The sequence below is a fragment of the Rana temporaria genome, chromosome 3 (genome assembly GCF_905171775.1).
Source record: "Rana temporaria chromosome 3, aRanTem1.1, whole genome shotgun sequence".
In the NCBI taxonomy this organism is placed as follows: Eukaryota; Metazoa; Chordata; class Amphibia; order Anura; family Ranidae; genus Rana; species Rana temporaria.
The window spans coordinates 233,287,732-233,314,687 of NC_053491.1; the positions used below are offsets into that span (position 1 = coordinate 233,287,732).

Sequence of the window (26,956 nt, forward strand, 5' to 3'; positions counted from 1 at the left end):
CTATTCCACCTCCCTTCTTTTTCTCGTATGTCTACTTAAACTCTCCCCCTTTCTGCACCTTGATCCTCTTTGTGCTCTCTCCTTTTTCTGTTATTTAGCTTTTTCTGGTTCTATATTGCCACTTATGACTTTATCTAATAGGTCAATGGGCCAATAAACTGTAGGTTTATTACCCCATGCAAACAGACATTTACTAAATTGCAGTGTATATTCATTATTATTAACCAATGTTTTCACATATGTTATGGGTGTATTCTGTTTATCCTTACGGTATAAGCTGTTGTGTCCCTTATTGAAAGAAAATGTAACGTGTGTACAGCCTTGATTATTTATTGTCAAACTCAATGCTACATTTATTTTAATAGAAATAAAGCCAAAATAACTTTTTGATAAATAATGCTGTTTTGTATGCTTTGCTTATGGTTATTTTTCTGCAGTTCAGATTTCCAAATGATATCCATCTTATACAATGAATGAACGAATTTGATCAACAATTTCTTCTCTAATTAAAAAAGAAAGAAAGCGCTTACCTATTAGGTGCAAGAATATGCAGGAAGAATAGATGAACTTGGTAAAATGTAAGGCTGACAGCTATGAGTTACCACAGTGCCTTATAAATATGCCCTGTCCACTCTAAACAAGGGAGAGATTAAAGGGAATTTATCAGGGAATACAACTAATATCACAGATAAATCACTACCAAATATATCCAGCATATACATCTTACTTGTACCTGTTTTTATCTGATGCATCTGAAGAAATGAAATAAGAAATATTTGCTATATAGTTTAAATGTGCATATAAGTGTGGTCTTCTTTTGTTCCTTGCTACAAGCTTTGCCAACTAAGAGGTTGGATAATGTGAGTGGCCGTTTATAGTTGTGTCTTGTGTGAAAGAGATATACTACCTACAGCAGAGTGGCAACAGATGGCATGGGGATTAGAAAGGTAATTACTTAATGCCGAGACAAAAACTGCAACTAAGTCAGTCTTCCTAATCCTTGTTCTAGCACTCCTATTTGACAGTGTGCTGCACACTGGGAAAAATATATAGAAAACTGTTCATTATAATGCTGCTACCACTGTAACTTCAGACGCTTTACTGTAACCCTATTTAATGGTTTCTTTACAAGACTCCTGTACATAAGGAATGTAGCATTATGGGTGAAGTTCAAAAGGTAAGTGCAAACATATGTATATTTAACATATATGCAAGACACATATTGTTATTTGATTATTGTTGGTTACTGGTATATATTTGATTTGGTCATTTATAGAGGGTGGTGTGAAAAATCGAAGCATTCTTTCTGCTAAAATCATGGCACTTATACTTCAGATATACAGCATTAACTACCATCCACTGAAAACCGTGGCTTCAAGAAATATGCTCTTTTTCAAATATATATAGATATATGCAAAAAATAGTAACAATTGCGCATCCCAAAAAACAAACAAACTGTTGCACAGTTCGTTTGTTTATTGGGTTGCGCAATTGTTAAAAAATGTTGAACATTTTTAGGAGCTGAATATTAAGGCTCTTGTTTTAGTTGCAGCACCATCAGCTATGTATCATTCATTGTTTTGTTTCATTTTTTGTTTATTCATTTTTGAATATTCATATATATACATTGATATATACACATTTTTTGTCATGGGATTAGCGTGGATTTATCACTTTTAACATATATAGATATAGATAGATAGATAGATAGATAGATAGATAGATAGATAGATAGATAGATAGATAGATAGATAGATAGATAGATAAAAATAGATGTAACTTCTTTCAATTTGTGTCCCAATCCCTGTCACTTAAATTTTTTGGCTTAGCCTGCATTTCATTGGCGAGAAAGATATAATAGCAAGCATAAAATGATTGAACTAAATCAGGAAATAAATAAATATATATATATATATATATATATATATATATATATATATATATATATATATATATATATATATATATATATTCTGTATTTATTAGTGTATAACGCTCACTTTTTTACCCTGAAAATAGAGGGTAAACTGTGCCTGCGTGTTATACGCAGGGGGCTGTGGATTTTTTTTTTCTTGAAACTTCCCTCTTAAAGTTAGGGTGTGTGTTATACGCCGATAAATACGGTATATAGGAACATATTGAATATTGTCATTTCATGTATTAACAAAATACAATTAACAGAATATTACATTTACATAAAATTTAGGGTGGGTTGTTTAAAATATAATCACATGTGAGAATGTGCAAGATAGGGCAGAGTATAAATATACAATTATGAATGAAAAAAATTATATGAATCAATGCTAATAAATGAAAATATGTTTTAGTTTTATGTAACTATTTATACATCTTTATGAAAAAAAATAACAATTATCTTTGCATGGTAATCCTACACTAATTCTTTGAAAATTACTATATGACACATAAGACATTAGAAACAGAAAACTGAAAAAAGATGCCCGTTATTATCTATTTTCTGGAGTTTTCCCGCTGATATTTAGTAAATTAAGTCATAACTAGAATCAAACAGCCTCAGCAATATAGTTCCACTAGATATTTAATTTAGTTACATTAATGAAGCCATTATTAAATCTTTGTAAGAGCTGTAATTTACGAACTGTGAGACCTCCCAGATTTAACAATTTATTGAAAAACTATTTAGTTTTCTTCATTCAAACCACATTTTAAGCATGATTCCCGAGCTGAGGATTTTCATCATTGGAAAAAGCTTTAAATGTAATCATTTACATTTCCACTAAATGCATTAATTAATTAATGAATGTAATTAAATAAATTAATACATACATACATTTAAATATATATGTAATAATAGAAATTTGAAGGTGAGGAAAGCTGGTCACCCCCATTACATCACACATTATACATATTGTATACATATTGTACGTTTAGTTTTATATTTTCTAAGAACTATTTATTGCAGATGTATAAATGAATATAAATTAAATAGATTGTCAGGTAAGCCTTCACATTACAAGCTGTTGTTGTTGGTGAACTGGTGCAAAGATTGGCCATGCAAAGCATCTTTGTTGTACAATGCATTTTTGCATCTACAAAATACTTGTGCTCAGTTGCAAAGTGCCTTTTTTTAAACATAAGAGTCATTTTTATTGTTATCGTGTTGGACCTACTGTATGTACAAGCCATATTCTAAAGCCTGATCAATATTCGTATCACACACGTTCCTGGTAAAATGGCTCATAAAAATGGTGGGTGCTGCAACGATTACCAGTTGGGTCCTGGAGACATCAAACAATCAAACGTTTTCGCCAGCACACCATGGATCGTACAATTACGTCCAAAAAAGTTTTATTGCAGAAAAATCACATTACATCATATTCTAAAGCTTGGTACACACGATCGGATTTTCCGGAGACAAATCGCAGAACTTTTGTCCGAAAGGTGTTGGCCGTGAACTTGTATTGCATGCAAACGGCAAAGAATTGCCGGCCAACAAACAGGAAACTATGTGGTTTTTCAGATCTTTAGCGACACCCTTTGGGCAACTTCTGCAAATGTTGTGTTATGGTTAGCATTGCTTCTGAGCATGCGTGTTTGTACTTTGGAGTTTTGTCCGAAGGACTTGTGTACACGCGATCGGATAATCCGACAACACACATTTGTTGTCGTAAAATTTTAAAGCATGCTATCCAACATTTATTGGCGGAAAATCCGACAACAATTGTCCGATGGAGCATACAGACTGCCATCACACAATTCCGGACGGAAAATCCGATCGTGTGCACGAGGCTTAAGAACACAGAGATGTTCCAGAATGTGCCAGAGAGGTTACTCACCAGTCAGTACAACTTTTATATCACAAAAATATTGGGCAGTCACTGCCAAATTATAAACCTTTTAGTGGCCTTTTCCCACCAAAACAGATCACCTAAGGTCATCTCTAACCTGAAAGCTGCATCCTAAATAGCCAAAGCTATCGGCCTAATCCTGTTGACAAAAACATTAAGTCTGTGGATTCATTTACCCTAACAGTGGCATGACACCAGCAAGTTAACATATTACCAGCTAAAGAAAAGGCAGATTACCACTGTCAGCTTGCAGTGCTTTCTCACTGTAATGAAGAGCTTGCTCTACTGAAATAACTATATGATCTGTTTACCAATTATGTATATTGTGTCCTCCAGAACTCAACTACCAATCTGGACCATAAAAGTGTTACACTTCAGCTTTGCTACCTGTGTATTTGTAGCACCCACTTGGTAGGATTACAATTGACCCCAATTTTTAATACAATATTTTAATCTATCCTCTGTTGTGCAATAAAGTTTCAAATAAAAAGCTTTTGATTCCACAATTTCATTTTACTGTTGGCTAAGGCCTCGTACACACGGCCGAGGAACTCGACGTGCCAAACACATCGAGTTCCTCGGCCAGTTCAGCCCTGAAGCCGCCGAGGAGCTCGGCGGGACGAGAGCTCCCATAGAACAACGAGGAAATAGAGAACATGTTCTCTATTTCCTCGTCGAGCTCCTCGTCGGCTTCCTCGGCCGAAAGTGTACACACGACCAGTTTCCTCGGCAGAATTCAGCCAGAAACTCGGTCGGAAGCTGAATTCGGCCGAGGAAACTGGTCGTGTGTACGGGGCCTAAGGATGTAAGGCTCAGAAAGGAACCATACCTCCAATCTCCCCTTTCAACAATAGCTATTGTTTTGCTCTGCCTTGCCCTAAGTGAGTGGAACTTCAGCAGCAAGACCTCACAATTTGTATTGTAAAGTAAGCTGCTTGTCCATGCTATGCAAAAAGTGAAAAAAGGTGCGCTTATCTATAACAATACAAACAGCTGCAAACTCAAAATGTTTATACAAACAAAAAATACTATAAAAAGAAGGAATGGAGTTGCGCTAAAAAAGTGACTTATCAAAAAATAGTGAGCACTATGAAGTCCCAAAGAGAAAAGAAAAAAACTTCTTTCATTAAATATAAACTCTGTGAAAGTTCCGTGTATAATCAAATTTTCATTTATAATCACAACGAGTGAAAAATTCTGGATCACTGTTCCCTGAATATGCTGACCCTTACCAGATCTTCAGATCCAAAAGATCAAGCCAAGCAGATTAGCCAAACACCTGGGCTGCACAGGAGATCAGGAGATCAGGATCTTGATAAAATCTTCCCAGCAGTGGATCAGTGGAACAGAAATCAAACAAAAAAATAAAACTAGATAGTGTGATATTGTCAGGTAATCACACAACAACAACTCCCCTGGTGACTGGCAAACGGACAGTGTGACATGCAAACCACCACCAATATACACACTGACCCTTACCAGAGTTGTAAATAAGATAGATTGAAAACACAGGGGGGGTGTGGGCAGCCACTGCAGAGAACTTCTCCCAAATACAGTCCTCGAATTCACCAGGATGCACCAGACAATCAGCAGTCATGGAGGAGAAACTCACAATGGTGTGATAACGTTTATGGCATTTATTGAGCAAAAACGTAGTACACTTACATCAAATAACTTTAAAAACAGCAAAAAGGATCCGGACGTTTCGTCTGCTAAGACTTGTTCACGGGTAGTGAGGAGGCGTCCTGCGTCACCGTTTAAATACATGTAAAGAGGCGGAGCCGGCTAGGCCAGTAATGGGCGCACGTCTCAGGTGATCCCCCGTCCGCCATCTTAACTCAGGGAAAAGAAAAGGGCAAATGAAAAAACATATAAAAACAGCCTGGAGATGCTCGGTGATTTGGGTAACATGCTGGGAGGCCACACAAGCCAATCAGGCAGCCCCCCAAGTAACCAAAAAACCCCGAAAACAATATCCAGGTACACAAAGGTTTTTAATAAGGGTTGCAAAATAGTAATCATGCAACTCAAGCAGGAGAAGTGGGGAAACATAAAAAATGGTGACAACATGATGCGCTCTTAATTACTGAGCCATAAGTTTTGGTAAAGCACAAAGAAAAACCAAAAATGTGAACTGTGGTGTATTTGATTATCACACCAACCTACCGTAGAACAGATGTTGTTGCAAATTGTCTCAGTATTTCACATTGTCAAACTGGTGGCGAATAGATCCAGCAAAAATCACCATGTCACCCACTTAGATGGAAGAATATACAAGCAAAATACAAATTGAGCATGTATAATAAAAAAATCAAATTTAAAAATAATTTAAAAATAATGTGCTTAATTAAATCTTGTAATGAAACTCATAAGAACAAGATGGCTACTCGGGGCACCCGAGACCTGCGTCCACAATACAATACATTACGTACGGGCAATAATCAATGCCTCGCGAAATGCAAAAACAGTGTACACAATATAAAAATATAAATTGTATAAATATAGAATATAAAAATATCTACAGTATATTATGCAAAATCCATAAAAAATGCATAAAACCTACATAAAAAACACAAAGACCATATGTATTATGTTGTAAACCCCAATGACAATCGTATTTGACCTGCTAAATAGGAAGGGCCGCCTATGTTGTCACCAACAGCGACTAGTCAGGGCAGATATAATTGGCATTAAGAGTATAAACCAAGGAAGGAAGTCAAACTGAGGCATATTACACCAAAGATTTGAATTCAGACTAGGAGTTGTCGATGAAGCAGTTCACATCCACTTCGATGTTTAAACCATGCGGTTCATAACATTTTAGTGTGTGAACCCACAACATTTCAGTTCTTGAGATGCTCCTTACAAGGTCACTGCCTCTCCAGTGCGGCTGAAACTTATCTATCCAAATGCATATAATGCCCTTGGGATCTTGATTGTGGGCCATCAAAAAGTGTTTGGACACTGAATGGTCGAGGTAGCCATTCGTAATGTTGGTTATATGTTCATTCAGGCGTATTTGGAGTGAACGCTTTGTCCTGCCCACGTATTGAAGGCCACAGGGACATTGTAGTAAATAAATAACACCTGTACTGGAGCAAGTAATGAATGACTCAATGGAAAAAGTCTTAGGTGAATGCCTGGAAGAAAAACTCGAGGTTCTCTTAGGAACCACTGTGTTGACAGCACAAACCTGACATCTCCCACATTTAAAGAAACCCACAAGACCCGACAAAAACATTGATTGGATTTTTGGAGGATCCAAGACATTTGGTGACAATTTGTCTTTAAGGGATGTGGACCCCCTGAATACCACTCTTGGCTTATCAGGGAGAATGGCATTCAGAGTCTTGTCACTTCTGAGTACATGCCAGTGCCTAGACACAATGTGTCTGACACTGGCATGTTGACAAGAGAAGTCTGTGATGAAGGGAGCTTTATAGTTGGCCAATTGGTCAACTTTGGGCTTAGTCTGGAGAAGGTCCTCTCGCCTGGTGCCTGTGACGAAATCCAGAGTCTCCACAAGAGAATCCCGGCCATATCCCTTTTCCAAAAAGCGCTGTGTAAGAACACTAGCCTGTTCAGAAAAAATGCTCTGCTCACTACAATTCCGTTTTAATCTAAGGAATTGTCCCTTGGGGACTGCTCCAAGCCATGAGGCATGGTGGCAGCTGTCATGTGGGATAAAAGAATTCCTATCTGTGGTTTTAAAGTGAGTGGAAGTACTAAACCTTCCTTCCTTCACAGAGATGGACAGATCTAGAAAATTAATACTGTCTCTACTGGCCTCGTACTTGAGGACTATGCCTCTGTTGTTAACATTGAGGAAAGACATAAACTCAGATAACTCCTCTTCAGAGCCTCTCCATAGGAGGAGGATGTCGTCGATGTATCTGGCCCACAACATAATGTGGGGCCTAGAGGCAACATCGACGACATCCTCCTCCCACTTGGCCATAAATAAATTGGCCAAGCTGGGGGCATATTTGGCCCCCATAGCAACTCCCCTATCCTGCCGGTAGAAATGGCCATCATGCCAGAAAAAGTTATGGGAAGCTGCAAATTGTAGTAGTTCCATGATGAATGCAATCTGGGCTTCAGGGAGCTCGGAATCCCTATCCAAATAATAACCTACTGCCTCAAGACCCAGGTCATGCGGAATCACAGTATACAGTGACGTGACGTCAGCTGTCACAAGAAAAAGACCTGGGGGTGGTATCAATTCAGTCAGGATATTGATGACCTGTCTGGTGTCTTTCAAAAAGGACGGCATATTTCTTACCAAGGGTTGTAAGAAAAAATCAATGTATTTGCCCACCCGGGACGTCACGGAATCTATACCGCTGACTATCGGGCGTCCCGGGGGGCAAATGGGGTCTTTGTGCACCTTGGGCAAATAATACATGATAGGCACCCGTGGAGCCTTGGGTACCAAAAAGGCCTTCTCTTTATTATTTAAAATATTCAGATGATAACCTTTATTAACCAGTTTGACAAGAGATTTTTTGTACTTGTCACCCGGGTTGAGCGGGAGGCGAGTATATGTATCTTCATCACTGAGGATACGCTGCATTTCTGTCAAATAATCTACTTTATTTAAAACCACTATACCCCCCCCCCTTGTCGGCGGGGCGTATCACAATGTTCTTATTGTCACACAATGACTTCATGCCTTCCTCCAATAGTTTTTTACATCTCACTTTTTTCACACTAAGATTCTCCAGGTCTTTAAGAACTAAATCTTTAAACACTCTCAAGGAGGCAGGCATGTGACCAGGAGGATTGTAGGTGGATGCATTACTCAAACCTGAATGAACATAGTTGGAGGCTAATGTATTGGAGGGGTTGAAAGGGTTAGAAGACATATAACGCTGGATGTTGAGTTTGCGCACAAACTTGTGAACGTCCATATATGTTTTAAATTTGCTAATGTTTTTAGGTGGAGCAAATTTCAAACCCTTGTCAAGCACACATAGTTCGGAATGGGTTAGCGTATGAGAACTGAGGTTAAAAATACCCGTCCCTATTACGTTTTGGGCCTTTTTGGACTGAGTATGTCGTCCCCCTCTAGTCCCTCTTTTAATTCTGCCAGTCTTTTGGTTCCCTGTCCGGCCCTGGGAAAACCCCAATTAGACTGGGACTGAATGATTGGCTGATTCGGGTAGCCCAACTCGTAAATTCCTGAGGTTTGGGCCTGACTGGTAGTAGGGATGGGGAAAAACTTATCTCCCTCAAAATTCTCAAAGTCCCCCAAAGGGAGGAAGCTATTTTGGGTAGAGACACTATAATCAGGTTCAAAGGTCCCTGTATAATGTGTAATACCCATATCTCTCTGTCTCTGTGTCACATTAGGATGTGATCCAATGTTGTATTGGGGAGTGTGGTTCATACTGGGTGGTTGGGCCTGATTCACACTATAATTTGGAAGATAACCAGGAGGTGGAACACTGTACAAACCTCGATTATGAGGAGCAGGTGCAGCGAGTGGTGCCACCGTGTTATGTCCCCATGGATGAGAGTAGTAACTAAGCGGTGGGCCAGTTTGGCCACGCTGATTGATCCCTCTCACAGGATTGGAACCATAAGTGACCACAGGTTTTTTAGACCTAAGTTGGCCCTTGGGGGTATGGTTAGTTTTGGTGCGAGCAGCACCGACTCTCCCAGGGTGTCCTTTAGGGATGACAACAGGTTGGACAATAGGGTTTGGAATGGTTACATCCATGGCTGGAGCCGCCATACCACTGGCCTCAGCCAGTAATTTTCTTTGCCATTCAAACACAGTGTTATTTTGGTAGTCAACAAAGTCTCTGTTAAATTTTTTCTTTTTTTTGATTTTTTGGTCCTTTTCTTCCTTGTCCAGGATCCGTAACAGATTTTTGGATCTTTCGGAATATTCCTCACTGGACATGAAAGGGGTTAGTTTTTCTTGAATAAGTTTAATTTCATCATCTAACCGTTTTAATTTTGCGGTCTTACGATCCCCCAAAAATTTCAATAAACTGAGACCACAATCATCGAAATGTTTGTACCATCCCTCCAAATCATCATCTCCCTTATGGGGGGCAATCTCCCACCTCAGGCTTCTAGGAACCATTTGGTTTTTGATATAAGTGTCTAAAAAGACAACATTCCACTGTGTATGGAGTTCTGAAATGGTCAAGTTTTTTAGCCTCATAAAAAGGCCTCCTTGATCGTTATCACCTTCCTTGAAAGCCTCAAAAACTCCTTCAGAGTTAACCACACGGGTTGCCCTGAATTGAAAAACATCCATGACAAAAATTAATTTTGATTGATTTTTTCAAGGTTATTAATGGAGCTCTATGATGAACCCGAAGATAGCTGCACCAAGTGTGTATACGGACAATATATGCAAAAAGTGAAAAAAGGTGCGCTTATCTATAACAATACAAACAGCTGCAAACTCAAAATGTTTATACAAACAAAAAATACTATAAAAAGAAGGAATGGAGTTGCGCTAAAAAAGTGACTTATCAAAAAATAGTGAGCACTATGAAGTCCCAAAGAGAAAAGAAAAAAACTTCTTTCATTAAATATAAACTCTGTGAAAGTTCCGTGTATAATCAAATTTTCATTTATAATCACAACGAGTGAAAAATTCTGGATCACTGTTCCCTGAATATGCTGACCCTTACCAGATCTTCAGATCCAAAGGATCAAGCCAAGCAGATTAGCCAAACACCTGGGCTGCACAGGAGATCAGGAGATCAGGATCTTGATAAAATCTTCCCAGCAGTGGATCAGTGGAACATCCAGAAATCAAACAAAAAAATAAAACTAGATAGTGTGATATTGTCAGGTAATCACACAACAACAACTCCCCTGGTGACTGGCAAACGGACAGTGTGACATGCAAACCACCACCAACATACACACTGACCCTTACCAGAGTTGTAAATAAGATAGATTGAAAACACAGGGGGGGTGTGGGCAGCCACTGCAGAGAACTTCTCCCAAATACAGTCCTCGAATTCACCAGGATGCACCAGTTTACATCCGCTTTAACCCCCCTGGCGGTATTCCCGAGTCTGGCTCGGGGTTAAATTTCATTACCAAAAGAGGTAACCCCGAGCCAGACTCTGGATCGCCTCACAGCAGCCACAGGCAGGGTTTACTTACCTTGTCCCTGGATCCTGCGATGCCGCCGCGCTGTGTGATCGAGTGGTGTCTCCTCGCTTGATTCACAGTGTCCCTGTGTGCCACCGAGCTCCATTTCCTGCGATGTTACGACGCACGGGGTGGAGAACGGCACCAAATTCAAAAAAGTTCATAAACATAATACAGACAGTATACTGTAATCTTACAGATTACAGTACTGTATGTAAAAAATACACCCCCCCCCCCCCACCCCTTTGTCCCTAGTGGTCTGCCCAGTGCCCTGCTTGTACTTTTATATAATAAAAACCGTTCTTTCTGCCTGCAAACTGTAGATTGTCCATAGCAACCAAAAGTGTCCCTTCATGTCAAAAGTGATTTTAGACCAGCTAGAAGACAGCGATAAAAAATTATAATCACTTGCAGAATTGAGCGATAGCGATTTGTGGGGAAATTCGTCATAAAAAAAAAACAGTAATGGCAGCGACAATTCTGCAACTGAGCAAATTTCAGTGATTTTGAGTTGATTACATTATTGAATATTTTTTATTATAATTATATTATTATTTGTTATAATTATTTATTATATTATAATTTATGATTTTGTTTTTCAAACTTTTTCATACCTGAGATGTCTACTAGACTTTTGTTCGGACAGATTTAAGTGAGTTATTCCTAAGAATTACAGGCCTACAATGTAAAATGCCAAATTTCCTTGCAAAATAATGGTACCGCTTTCAGCACCTAAAATCTGAAATAATCATACCGCCAGGGAGGTTAAAGAGGAGCTCCAGTCGTTTCAGTGTAGCTGCTGACTTTTAATAAACACAAATTCACCGGTCCCATGATCCAGCTATGTACTCACACGAGCCCTCAATTCTCTCTCTCCCTCTCTCATCATGGACATGGACATTATGGGGTTGATTTACTAAAGGGAAAAAGATTGTGCACTTGCACCAGAGCTTAGTAAATAAGCAGATGTGATTGGATATTCGTTGCAAAGTGAAGCGCCTTACCTCATTTACTAAGCTCAGGAGAACCTGCACTTGCAGAGGGTTACTGCACTTTGCAAGGCGCACAGTCTATTTGCCTTTAGTAAATAAACCCCTATATCTGTAGTAGAACATTGGATTATTTGGCATGTGTGCAGGGCTGCTTTTTATGTTGTTAAGTTATGAGCAGCTCCCTCTGTACTTTTCGGAATGGGAAGTTAGTTGTGAAAAATAATATAAAGCTGTGATTAAAACCTATTTCTACCTAAACATGCCCTCTATCCCCAGTCACCCTTTTCTCCTGGAGCATCCAAAACACATTACTGCATATTTATCTTTTTTCATGGGGTCTTCTGTCTGGTCATATGACATCATGAGTCCTTGTCTTCATCTTCCTCCAGAATATTACTTGGCATCGTGGCCTGCAGCCTTATCCTGTAAGTCCAGGGTGGCTTGATGAGGCACCCCCAAGGGGCAGGTTCTTAACGTTCTGGGCACACAGAAAGTGGGTTGAATGACACTGGGCTTCATTCAACCCAAAAAAATCAAAAATAGTGCTGGGTAGACTGGTGTCCTTGCATTTTTTGATGCACACTAGTTCACTTTATCTACTTCTCTACATAAAATCGAAATGTTTAGAAAATGAAACTAGGATTTCCTGATTTAAAAAAACATCTTTGACTTTGTATTATGTCTTTAGGGTTTGATGTCCCTTGTAGAAGAGTTAAGAAAGGTTGAACATTTGAATGACAACGGAGTTAGAATCGTGCTACTTGGCTTGGACAACGCTGGGAAGACAACAATATTGACCCGCCTTGCACTGGAAGAGGCCAGCAGTATAACTCCAACACAGGTGTAGAAACTACACAAATCCATAGCTCTGCTCAAGACTCACCTCTCTTATACATGGACAATCCGGGCACTGCCCACTATAGTCCATCTCCACTCTCCATCAAATATATGAAAGGATGTATCAGCCACACTCCACTCTCACTTAGCTCCTCTTACCAAATTTATTAATACTCAGTAAGTTGACTGCATACAACAGTATCTGCATCTGAGAACCAGTCTTCCCAGATATGTTTTATCATGCCTGGTTTGCTCACAATGATAATAGAAATTGTTGTTGTAGACATTGTTGTTAATAAATATTGTAAAAGAGAGGAGTGCAGCTGATACATCTTTCCAACACAGGTATGTTTCAGGTTTTAAAACAAATGTTGACTAACTTCAGACTATAATTATGTGTCATTGCAATATCCCATCTTGGATACCATATTGGTACTTGTATGGCCAATTATTTAGTGGGTACAGTTTCGAGGTGGTTCTGGCCAGCTCAGTAGATTGCTTTAAGAAAAGTCTGGATACTTTCCTAAATGTACAGAATATAACTGAGTACTGACATTTATAGGTAAAGTTGATCCAGGGTAAATCCGATTGCCTCTCGGGGGATCAGGAAGGAATTTTTTTCCCTGGTGTAGAAAATTGGATCTCATGCTCTGCTGGGGTTTTTTGCCTTCTTCTGGATCAACTGTGGGTATGGAGTTGGGTGCATGGGATTGTACTGTGTTTTTTATTTTTATTTTTATTTATTTTTGTGGTTGGACTGGATGGACTTGTGTCTTTTTTCAACCTGACTAACTATGTAAGTTTGTGGAATAGTATCACTCAAAGCCAAAGTTTAACAAAGAGAAGAACTTTTGTAGTAATTTATCAGTACTTTAGTGAATAATACCACTCTTTTGTGCGTGTGTGTGTGTGTGAGGGGGGGGGGGGAGTTTAGTGTATTAGTTTAAAGTTGTGAGCTTTGCTAGTAAGCCTGACGGTCCCTTTGCTTACCACATGTGTGAACAACAACAATGTATGGGAATTCTGTGAAACTCATGGCAGTATCCCTTTAAAAATTAGGTTATTACAAATGTTGCATTTGCAAATTTGTCTCCATTTTAACTCTTTGTTTTAGGGTTTTAATATCAAAAGTGTCCAGTCTCACGGTCTGAAGCTATCAGTTTGGGACATTGGAGGTCAAAGGTCCATTCGAACACATTGGAAAAAATATCTTGGGAGCACAGACTTACTGGTGAGATAACTCTATATACAGATGTTCCAAAAATTGTAGTGCTAATTAATTAATACATGAAGCTACTAGCTTGATAAATAAGGAGTACATAAAGTCCTGTATGATTCCAAAATGTTTCTTTCAGCTCTCTTAATCTTGTTGTCAGATCATAAAAGTGTTCAGATCAACAATATCAAGTGGTGACTAGAAGTGTCTTTATAAGTACCTAAATCTTTTTCAGTGTGCTTGGGAAGCTCTTTGGTCAATGGTAATATGTAATATACAGTATATAGACGACTATGACTGTCCAGATTCAGAGCCAAGCCCCCCTTTTTCTGGAGCTAAGCTCCACCTCTCCCTGCAACATGTATCAGCCCAATGTGGCAGCCTCTACTGACCACACAAATTATTGTTGAATGATAATTATAATTACAACTGCACTGATTTCTTTAATCTTCCTGCACAGCAGTGTTGCCAACCGCCAGTATTTTTACTGGCAGCCAGTAAAAAATAGGCAATTTTCTCCTGCCAGTAAATGCCAGTAAAAGTAAAAGGTTGCCAGTAAAAAATATGGCTGTGACGCTCGGCTTGGTCCGGAGCCGGCTGGGACCATCCAAGTGCTTGCATCAAGGTGATCGGGCAGCTTTGGCGGAGGCGGTGCCCGAGCAAGTCGTGTGATGCAATGGAGCCAAGCAGAGAGGCCAGAGCCTCTTGTGCGGGTATGCAGTAAAGGAGCAATGCAGGCTGGGACCAGGACCCTCAGTGCTGTTTAGACTGGAGTGGACTGGAGGGACCACTTGGCTTGGAGAGATACTGTCACTGTGACTCAGGAGGGGGCATGTTGTGTCGGTGAGGTCTCATCATCATGTGTGCGGCTGCACACTGCTGTCAGTGTCACTGTGAGAGTAAATTTTATGTGTGTGTGCCGCCCATTCTAACTTCTTGCCCTCCCGAGGCCCATTCCCTGAGCTACTCACTTACTATATCAAAAATAAAATAAGAATAATGTTTTTTTGCCTTATTATCTACCTTAAATCATATTACTAATTTTCTCATTGTACTTGTTTGTAGCCTAAATACTCTAATTTGCACTTATAACTGTAATTTTTTTAACTTTTGGAAATTACAGTAAAAACTTGTCTGTGCCAGTAAATTTTGGGTGATGTGCCAGTAAATTTCAATCTGGTAGGTTGGCAACACTGCTGCACAGACTCACCAACACCTGTTGAGTCTGCAAGTCTTCCAGCCCTGTAACTAAAGGTCTGTACTTGAGGAATAGTATGCAGGAGCCAGAATATTGTACCTGCAATCCACAGATTGTGGTTGCAATGCTTTGCAGGCTCCAATGCAAAACAATAATAAATGTGTTTACTAATCAATATGAGTGCAGTGGAATTATCCTTTAATTGGAAAATAGGACTATGGCCTCCCATTAAAAATATGCGATTCAGCACATTACTTGTAATTGCATCTGAATTCACCATTTTCCCAAAGTCTCACAATACCTGTTGATCCTGCCAGTTAAGTCCACCTCAAGTTTCCTTTGATGAGAGACACTGAATTTAAAGTAGCATTGTCCCTCATGTAAGCTGTAGCTACTTTTACTTCACTGGGATAAGAAGTACCGGTAGGCTGTGGCTATCAGCATTGTTGCTGCTGATTCATAGCTTGTCAATCAACGCTTGGTCACACCTAGTCCTGACACTGCTTTCTGGATTGGCAGAACTGAAATTTTCCCGCTGCAGTGTCTGAGAGGGATAGAATGTAATACTATACATACAGGAGGTTTTGGCCGAGGGAGCTAAAAGATTTTTGTCTTTTATTTTATAAAATTCTTGCATCACAAAGTAATTGGATCGGAAACCTCTTAAGCCCCATACACACTATCAGTTTTCCTGCAGGTTTTTTTCTTCAGGTTTACCAAAACCATCTAATATGAGGTCAAGCCTTAAGAGTGTCAATTTGTATGCATTTAGGCAGGCCCTTGTACTACATGGTTTTGGTAAACCTGAAGAGAAAAACCTGCAGGAAAACTGATAGTGTGTATGGGGCTTTAGACTCCTAGATGGGAGCATTTAGGACTCATTCACATGGGTAAAAACTCTGCCTTTAGATGTGCACTGTGCATAGTTTTGAGCGAATCCAAACACATCACTAAAGCAATAAATCAGTCTATACACACAGCTGCGCCTACCTGTGATAATGTGCGCTGCATTTAGCTGCGCAGAAAAAAGTAGGACACCTCTGCATCCAAGGTTGCACAGATTTGCAGATTTTGCATGCAAACATGGAGCAGCTGTGCATGGTATCAGCTTCTAACTTCAGCTTGTTTAATTCAGCTTTGACATAGCTGATAGCTATTGGTTTCTTTCTATACAGAGCTGCACCAGATTTTGCACTCTCCAGTTTTAGTAAATCAACCACAATGTTCCAGACTTCCCAGTATTGTTGAGGCTCTCATTTTTGGTGATACTGCACAGCTTGTGCATTTTCATTCGTGGAATAGTGTACTGTGTGTTTACAACTCTGGCTCTGTACACCTAGAACTGAACTTTTAGCAAAATAAGGTCACAACTTGCCTCACACGTGACTGTATTGTCCCGGAATGAACGTGCCCAGGACCGGGACAGAGCTGACAATTACGGGACTGTCCCGGGCAATCCGGGACTGTTGGGAGGTATGCTTGTTGACATTACTAAAGATACTGACTTACAGTAAGTGGGCAAACTATTTTAATAGACATTTGGCCTAGGATGAAAGGAAACATATGGCCCTGAAAATAAACAAATGTATGCAGAATTTGCAATGCGTAAATAAATAGGAACTAAAGTCATCATGCAATAATGTTTTTTGTTTTGTTTCAGATTTATGTAGTGGACAGTGCAGATCGTAAACGGTTTGAAGAAACAGGACAGGTATAATTTTTCTTAAAATCTTCTTCCATCCTGACCACCGGCTTTCTTACTCCTTTGTTTTGTCAGTAATAACATTCTGACATAAGAGACAAGACATGAATGCATAATCTATGGTCGATGTTCTAGTTGGGATTGTTTTACTATGAAAATTAGCTATTCAGGCCTGAACTGTTAAGAGTCATTTGTAGACCAATAATGTTCTGCATTGTGGAATGTGGAATGTAGCTTTTTTTAACCAAATATTACATTTACTCCTCATACAGGTACAGAGTTATTTTGCCTAGTTTTTGGGATACTATTGAAATGGCTTTAGCTGATTTTGTTTTATGGCTTTTTGATACAGGCACTCGCCAGATGTGATTATTATATCTGGCAACTGTGTTGTATGACTGTGAGAGACTTTTGCAAATTTGGTGATGACTTTTCTTTGTGATGACTGGCAAGACTACTAAGCTGCTTTCAGAAAATGGCTAACATAAAATGGGAAAGTACAGCTATACCCCTCTATAGCTTCTACATTTGGGATAGCTGTGCGGCAACACAGGCTGTACATGCAATATGTTCACCTCTGTGTAGGTGACAACATGTCCCCATCAAGACATGTGCGAGTGTCAGTTACCAACTCACAAGTCATACATCCACATATTAAAGTATATCTAAAGTGAAACCTTTTGGATAAAATAACCAATGGTTAATTTGTGCCATTTGTGTTCCTCTAGGGACTTTACATCATGTGCCGTAGACAAAGGAAGTAAGAGGGAATCTCTCCAAAGTAAGGGGAGCTCCCTCTATGGCTGGGTTCACACTATCTGCGGCCACGGCTCGCAGCAGGGGGTCTGGTGAATCCCCATTCACCATTTCTGGTCCAAATTAGGTCAGAACTTTTGCCTGGAAACTGAGCCAAAGACGCACAGGACCCTTCTGCTGTGCACTCCATGGCCACCCCGGAGATGTGTGAATTGGTTCCGTTGAGAGACGGTCACACTCTACTGTAATGTGAATTAGATGCAGGGAAATCTGCATCCAATTTGCATAAGTGTGAACCCGGCCTAAGACAGGTCATAAATTAAGCAATTTTCTTTCCTTCAACCACGGGTTGAAGAAAAGAATATTGCTTGATTCCCCCATTAACACAGTCAGTAATGATGGGGGAATCCCTCCAGCACTGTTGTGTTCTGACGGCAGGGAGCCTTCCCCACCAGCAGAATACAATGATTACTGCAAACTGCTAAAGTTGCTGGCAGTGATTTCAGTATAACCAGCCTGCCCATAGATGGATCCGAACTCAGCCAGTTTCTGCTTAACCAGCAGAATTTAATTCTGTTTATGGCCGGTTTGTCACCAGAACAATTGTCCCCACTGCAAGATTTCCCATCTATTCTTGTTCCCAAACTCCTAACAGAGTCATTTGGTTACAGAACAGAAGTGCCTAAGTACATTCACATATTAAAACGCACATGACTATTTTCAGGAGCAGTTGAAGACAAAGGGTAGATTTTTCAAGGTACAGCTTGGGCAGAAATGAACCTCTCTATATATTCTATCTTTTGTTCCCATCAGGAACTGGCAGAACTGGTGGAAGAGGACAACTTAGTGGATGTCCCCCTTCTTGTGTTTGCAAACAAGCAAGATTTATTGACGGCTGCCTCTGCTGCAGACATTGCTGCTGGACTCAACCTGCATACATACCGTGACCGAACATGGCAGATCCAAGCCTGCTCTGCCCTCTCTGGGGAAGGGATCCAGGTAGTACAGTATTAGTGTATGCTACAATCACATGTAATACATTAGAAAATTGTTGCGTGATTGAGGGCCCATTTACACTTGTGCACTGTGGCAACATGCACTAAAACACTAATGTTAATACAAAGCACTAGCGCTACCCCTATAAGAGCCACTGTAGTATAACCTATTCTTCTCCAGTAAGTGCAGAGGCAGCCAGGCACACAGCAACATTTCACACTTTCTAGCTTAGTAATTAGTCTAGGGCAGTGGTTCTCAACCTGGGGGTAGGGACACCCTCGGGGGTCGAATGACGATTTTCTAGGGTCACCAAATCCTGGGCTTTTCCTGAAGCCCACTCTGCTCTCCCAGAATTTTCGCAGCCATCCAGCAGGGCTGTTCCTGAAACCTGAAGCCGCCCATTCAGTTTACAGCATGGCTGTGGGGCAGAGACTAGAGGTCAGCTGACTGGTATTGAGTATTGCCACTCATTCCAACTCCCCCCAGCATTGCCACTCATCCCAACTCTCTGCCAGCACTGCCACTCATATCATTCCCCCCCCCCCCACCAAGGAGTAAGAGAAGGAATACAAATAGAGAATACATGGAAGGGAGAGGAAAAGAGGGGAGGAACAAAGAAAATGGAGAGAAAGAACAACAAAGATGGCTAGAGAGAGGGATGGGGGGGGGGACAAGAAATTAGGATAGAGAGAGATAAAAGGGAAAGAAAGTAGAGCAAAGAGAAAGAGTGGTACATCCTAAAATGTACCATAGGGGGTTTTAATACTGTACAAGTGGAAGAGACTCAGGGAGAACTAAATTTACGTGGGTGAAGGGTGCAAATTACTTGTCTTGCCTTGGGTGCCGACAACCCACGCTACGAAAATAATTTTACTGTTGGGGGTCCCCACAACTTGGGAATTTTATCAAGGGGTCATGGCACTAGCATGAGAACCACTGGTCTAGGGGATGTCTTTTAGGATTTGTATTGCTGAAAAACTTGGGATGGTAGGTTGGGTAATATGAGATGCTTCGGATTTGCAGATTCTTTGCAGGAGGACACTCCACCTTGCTAGTACAGTACATATGGCAGAGACTGAGCCATTCTAAAGCCACATACACACTATCAGTTTTCCTGCAGGTTTTTCTCTTCAGGTTTACCAAAACCATGTAGTGCAAGGGCCTGCCTGATTGCATACGAATTGAAACTCTTAGGCCCCGTACACACGGTCGGTTTGGTCCAATGAGAATGAACCGAAGTTCATTTTCATCGGACCAAACCGTCCGTGTGTATAGGCTATCGGTCTGGTTTCCTTCGGTCCAAAATTTCTAAACATGCTTCAAAACCAAACCGATGAACGGCTGCCCCATCGGACCACTACTGGTTAGTACAGAAAAGCATCGGTTCAAAACCCGCGCATGCTCTGAATCAAGTCGACGCATGCTTGGAAGCATTGAACTTCGTTTTATTCAGCACGTTGTGTGTTTGACGTCACCGCGTTCTGACCCGATCGGATTTTGGACTGATGGTGTGTACACATATCAGGCCGCATGGCCACTTCAGAGGTGAACCGATGAAAACGGTCCGACGGACCAGTCTCATCGGTTTGGTCCGACCGTGTGTACGGGGCCTTAAGGTTTGCCCTCATATTAGATGGTTTTGGTAAACCTGAAGAGAAAAACCTGCAGGAAAACGGATAGTGGGTATGGGGCTTTAGAGTCTATCCCTGTCAGGAATACTACTGGCTTACCACCCAAGTGATACAGCACACAGTCACTAGACCCTGAGCCCAGGCCATTACTCACAATGGTACAGGATCATTGGATGCTGCCTCCTTACAGTATCTACTGGACACTGTTCAGTGAAGGAAAGTTAATGCTCACAATGCCATAGGACAATCAGACCCCTTCCATTTCCCACCAAAAACTCTTCAGTGAAGGAGAGGTTAAAGCGGAGTTCCACCCAGAAATAGAACTTCCGCTGATCAAATTCCTTGTCCCCTCCGGTGTCATATTTGGCACCTTTCAGTGGGGTGGGGGGAGCAAATACAGGTATCTACTCCCACTCCCCGAGGAAAGTCTTCACTGCCTGCTTCCCTTACCAGAAATGGTGACAGCAGCACCCGGAAGTCGATCCGAATGTTCGGCTGGGGTGCCGACATCGCAGGCTCCCTGGACAGGTAAGTGGCCTTATACTAAAAGTCAGCAGCTACAGTATTTGTAGCTGCTTACTTTTATTTTATTTTTCCCAGGTGGAACTCCGCTTTAATGCTCACAATGTCACAAGGACATCCAGACTCCTTCTAACCTCCACTAGGCACTCTTCAGTGAGCTCCCTAGACCAGGTCCTCGGATGAGGGTTAGCTTGACCAGCTTCAAAAGTGGGTCTTTAGAAGAAAGCCCCCAGCTGGGATCTAGATGAATATTAGCAGGAACCAGATTAACTTATGCAGGTGGGGGTAGATTCCCTCCACAGGCAACAGAGAACCCCTCTGTTCTAAATCTCAGACTATTTATGTGCCTCTCCAGCCATGGGCGTAGGAACCGGGGGGGACGGGGGGGACGCATCCCCCCCAGGAAATAATGCAGGGGGGACAAGTATGGTAAAATCCCCCCCAGGTTAGGATAGGGAGATCGTCCCCGGATCGCAGGCAGGGGCCGCCGAGTCCAGCTGCGGTCACTGCTTTTCTCCCCCTTCAGTGCCGATGTAGTGCCGATCCAGCCCCGACCCCTCCCCTCCCGAGCGGCGCACAGCTGATTGCACACAGACATGCATAGCTGTGCTGGCCGCTCTGCTGAATGGGAGAAAGGAGCAGGAAGGGGGCGGGGCCCAGACTGACACTCGTGGCCACACTACACCCGACCAGCCTGCAGAGCCAGAGAGACTAAGTTGCATGTGATGGAGAGCCAGAACGACACAGTTGAGGTACAGGGGGGAGGAGGTAAATGTTACAGAGAGGGGGGAAGTTACAGTTTACAGAGAGGGGGAGGTATAATATTCAGAGAGGGGGGGTGTTACAGTTTACAGAGAGGGGGAGGTATAATATTCAGAGAGGGGGGGGTGTTACAGTTTACAGAGAGGGGGAGGTATAATATTCAGAGAGGGGGGGTGTTACAGTTTACAGAGAGGGGGAGGTATAATATTCAGAGAGGGGGGGGGTGTTACAGTTTACAGAGAAAGGGAGGTATAATATTCAGAGAGGGGGGGTGTTACAGTTTACAGAGAGGGGGAGGTATAGTATTCAGAGAGGGGGGGGTATGGTGTACAGGTACTAACCTGGCACTGGATAGTCATAGATTCATGCTTTTAGTGCAGCTGATGGAAATGGGGAACAGGACTCTTATCTATTCATGTCGTGTATTTACTCTGGCACTACCACTCTAACCTGCCACTACCACCTAACCTGCCACTACCACCTAACCTGCCACTACTACCTAACCAGGCACTACTGTATACCACCTAACCTGGCACTGCCACCTAACCTGGCACTACTGTATACCACCTAACCTGGCACTACCACCTAACCTGCCACTACCACCTAACCTGCCACTACTGTATACCACCTAACCTGCCACTACCACCTAACCTGCCACTACTACCTAACCTTCCACTTCCACTTATCCAGGCACTACTGTATACCACCTAACCTGCCACTACCACCTAACCTGGCACTACTGTATACCACCTAACCTGGCACTACCACCTAACCTGCCACTACCACCTATCCAGGCACTACTGTATACCACCTAACCTGCCACTACCACCTAACCAGACACTACTGTATACCACCTAACCTGGCACTGCTGTATACCACCTAACCTGGCAATACTACCTAACCTGGCACTACCACCTATCCAGGCACTACTGTATACCACCTACCCTGCCACTACCACCTAACCAGGCACTACCCTATACCACCTAACCTGGCACTACCACCTAACCTGGCACTACCACCTAACCTGGCACTACTGTATACCACCTAACCTGGCACTACCACCTAACCTGCCACTACCACCTAACCTGCCACTACTGTATACCACCTAACCTGCCACTACCACCTAACCTGCCACTACCACCTAACCTTCCACTTCCACCTATCCAGGCACTACAGTATACCACCTAACCTGCCACTACCACCTAACCTGGCACTACTGTATACCACCTAACCTGGCACTACCACCTAACCTGGCACTACTGTATACCACCTAACCTGGCACTGCCACCTAACCTGACACTACCACCTAACCAGGCACTACTGTATACCACCTAACCTGGCACTGCCACCTAACCTGGCACTACTGTATACCACCTAACCTGGCACTGCCACCTAACCTGACACTACCACCTAACCAGGCACTACTGTATGCCACCTAACCTGGCACTACCACCTAACCAGGCACTGCTGTATACCACCTAACCTGGCACTACCACCTAACCTGGCACTACTGTATACCACCTAACCTGGCACTGCCACCTAACCTGACACTACCACCTAACCAAGCACTACTGTATGCCACCTAACCTGGCACTACCACCTAACCTGGCACTACTGTATGCCACCTAACCTGGCACTGCCACCTAACCTGGCACTGCCACCTAGCCTGCCACTACTACCTAACCTGGAACTATTGTCAATCACCTAACCTGCCACTACCAGCTAACCAGTTAATTTTTGCTAATGCCATGTGGGTTAATTTTTACTAATGTCATGTGGGTTGGTTTTTACTAATGCCATGTGGGTTAATTTTTGCTTATGCCGTGTGGGTTAATTTTTACTTATGCCGTGTGGATTAATTTTTACTTATGCCATGTGGGTTGGTTTTTACTAATGCCATGTGGGTTGTTTTTTACTAATGCCATGTGGGTTGTTTTTTACTAATGCCATGTGGGTTGATTTTTACTAATGCCATGTGGGTTAATTTTTACTTATGCCATGTGGGTTAATTTTTACTTATGCCATGTGGGTTAATTTTTACTTATGCCATGTGGGTTAATTTTTACTTATGCCATGTGGGTTAATTTTTACTTATGCCATGTGGGTTGATTTTTACTAATGCCTTGTGGCCCACAGGGCATTAGTAAAAATCAACCCACATGGCATAAGTAAAAATTAACCCACATGGCATGTGGGAGTCCGAGTTTACTGAATAAGAATTTACCTGACGAGTAAAAATGCTGTCCCCCCCAGATTTGTAAGGGTTCCTACACCCATGTCTCCAGCCACCTTGTGGGTACACCCTCCAAGGATTAGCTGGAGCACACTAGATATTCAGGCTGCCCATTTGCCTTGCTAAACCCTCTTGAGAGCAAGGGAGAGCAATCAAACCCACAGCACGTTAGAGCCAGAACAGCTAAAAGCAATCAACAACTGCTCCACTGACTACAGTGGAGCCAAAAATAACTATGTCTGCCTATCTTCCTAGCAACCCAACCATATCTATATGCAGTGTCTTGGGCTGCCATTCATACACCATGGTAAGCAGAATAAATCAACTTATTGGGTTGCACATACAAATCACTAATGTGTACATACATTAGGCTGGCTGTTTGACCCCAGACCAGTGATTTTTTATTTTTGTTTTACATCTCTCCTGTGAAAAAGAATAGGCTGTAATGCAGTGAGCTGTGGTGAGGGAAGATAGCCAATTATAACAATTTATAATTCCATAAAGGCTTGTTCACATGGGTGGCAACATATCGCCTCCTCGCTGCCTTTGAAATGCTCTCTGCAAGGTGATCCACCTCGGATCGCTTTTTAGAGGCAGTATAACCTCACAAGTCTTAACTGCAAAAGCCTCTGTAAACTATCTTGTTTTACTAGCAGTTAATGTAGAATAGGAGATGCACATTAGAGAATCGTAAAAAATAGATATAACAGGTGAGAGCAACCAGTGTTACCAATTGGATTTCATGAAAAGAAAATTATATGCACTAATCATGGTTTATAAAATTTATGACATCTACAAACAGTAGACATGTGCAAGTCGTTTTGGTCTGAATACAAATGTGGAGGAATTTTGGGTTTGGTGAAATAGTAATGAACGGTAACAAATTTAATTGAAATTTGCTAAAAAAAAAAAAAAAAAAGTTTCCTGGCACACTGCTTAACAACCAGCTATTCTTCATACAGAATTCAATTTGGTCGATCGTTTTTAGACCGATCTGAATTCTAATCGTCCTGAAAAGTTGGAATTCGTTATAAAATTAATCAACAAAACAAATTTTAACTAAAACAAAATAAAATTGAACGAAAACTAAATGAAACTAAACTAATTCTGAAACCAAACTAAACGGATTACATAACGAAACTAAATTAGTAGCATAACAAATCTATCCGAAACGAAACAAATTTTTCCATTCTGCACATGTTTAATGAACAGTGTAATCTATACTGGAATATTTGTCTTTGTTTTATATGCAGGATGGAATGAACTGGATATGTAAAAACATTGCGGCAAAGAAAAAGTGAAGTCTCAATTTAGTAAAAAGAATGTAGAAGATGGAGAAACTCCTATAACTGTACATTGATTTTCAGATAATACTTGATGTTATTATACTGGACTGTAATAAAGATACGTGTACCCTACATCCGGTCATGTGATTATATATATTGAGCTGGACACAACCATATTTGAATCCACAAACAAACCACGCTAGCATTAACATTTTTGTTTTGAATAAAGCAGGGAAGGGTTAGAATCTCTGGCAAGATTATATTGCTGTCTGTGTGCCCACTAGGAAAATGTTTCCTCACTTCCTGTCTCTATGACACCAGGACACAAAATGAGAGGCATGGGGTTCACCAACACAAGAAGACACTGAGAGCCTTTAAAGCTTAGTAAAGTATCCAAACCTTTAGCATGTGTTGTCTCCATTGCAGATTACTCTCACTTTCCATGTCTTTGTCAACAGGGACAGAAATAAAGGGGATGAAATGGGGATTTGTGGGCCCCCAAAATGCATTGGCTATTCCTTTTATTGTCCCTTTGACCCTTGCTCTAATAAAATTGTGTCTGGACTATTAAACAAGTAGTATGGCTTTTTAATTATTTCTCTACTTGCAGAAATAAAAACCCAACAGAGGTTTAATTCCTTTCCCAGCCTGTCCAAAACTAAAAATGTGTGTAGTGGGGGGGGGGGGGGGGGGGGGGGGGGGGGGGGGGGCGGGGGGTTAAAGACGAATTCCAGGTTTGGAAATGTTGCTGAGCATCTGCTCTTCCACTTACTGAAAACAGGAGGTGGCCTACTCAGCGATTAGAGAACACTTTGCATTTTCTCAATAAATGTAAAGTGTTCTCGGATTGGAAAAGGTAGAGAGTGTGATGTCACTGTCCTGACTCTCCACCTTATCCAATATGAGAATGCTTTGCATTCATTGAGAAAATGCATAGAATTTGCTGAATGGCGCCTGTGCCCAGCGAGTGACCACCTGTCTTCACAATGCAGAAGGGCAGCTGGTCAGCACGGGACCTGAAATCTAGCAGCAGTCACTTAAAGAGGTTCCTTACCCTAGAAACAAAAATGTAAAAGTCAACAGCTACAAATACTGTAACTTCTGACTTTTAGCCTTGGTTCACACTGACTGCGGGAATAAAATTGTGCAAGTTCAGCTTGTCAGTCCCGGGAGGCAATTTTATTGAAACACAGGTACACAGAGGTAACACTCGGGACAATCCCCCCTCCCTTTGCATTCAGGGCGGGGTAGACTGTCCAATCAGCTGGGAGAGCTGTTGGAGGAATTCCCCCCTCCCTCCTCACAGCAAATAAACATCCCATAATACTTTTTTCCCTAGACAGACAGACACAATAGAACAATGGATACAGCCACAACCCCAAATGACCCAGCAGAGAGAACACCAAGATATCTCTATATACATAAATATAATAATACATAGCATTCCAGTGTGGTTGTACAGTGAGTTTGATTAGTACAGATCAGACTGGGGTTCTAGGTCACTCTGTGCCCCCAATAGACACAGGGTTACTTAAACATATGAGGTGCATGGGGAGCTGAAACAAGAGTTTCTTAGCCTCTCCAGGGGATTGTGGGTTCCAACGGCTCTCCACCCAAAGTGACTGCCGTCACAGCGACGCTATAAAAATTTCTACAGGTTACCAGTTTAGAGTTACAGAGGAGGTCTTGGACTAGAATTATTGCTCTTGTTCTAATGATTGTGGTGATACCTCACGTGTGGTTTGAACACCGTTTAAATTTGTGGGCGCAACATATACGCTCGCTTCTGCCCGCGAGCACGGGGGAATTGGGCGTGTTAAAATTTAAATTTTTTCCTATTTTTTTCTTTTTTACACTGCCTTTTAATTTTTTT

General features: G+C 41.5%; 1 protein-coding gene across 1 annotated transcript; it reads left to right on the forward strand.

Annotated features, from left to right (window-relative positions):
- Positions 1–991: 991 nt before the first annotated feature.
- On the forward strand, positions 992–25,215 carry LOC120932221 (ADP-ribosylation factor-like protein 3). The gene is made up of 6 exons (XM_040344461.1): positions 992–1,177; positions 12,633–12,785; positions 13,896–14,012; positions 16,856–16,906; positions 18,467–18,652; positions 25,051–25,215. Exons 1-6 carry the CDS (start codon positions 1,160–1,162, stop codon positions 25,096–25,098), a joined length of 573 nt encoding a protein of 190 aa, XP_040200395.1. The 5' UTR covers positions 992–1,159; the 3' UTR covers positions 25,099–25,215.
- Positions 25,216–26,956: the final 1,741 nt, after the last annotated feature.

Bases quoted from the DNA above. Each gene is read 5' to 3' on its own strand.
- LOC120932221 (XM_040344461.1), top strand. The intron at 16,907-18,466 runs GTATAATTTTTC...TGTTCCCATCAG, and splicing joins GGTTTGAAGAAACAGGACAG to GAACTGGCAGAACTGGTGGA. The intron at 18,653-25,050 runs GTAGTACAGTAT...TTTTATATGCAG, and splicing joins TCTCTGGGGAAGGGATCCAG to GATGGAATGAACTGGATATG.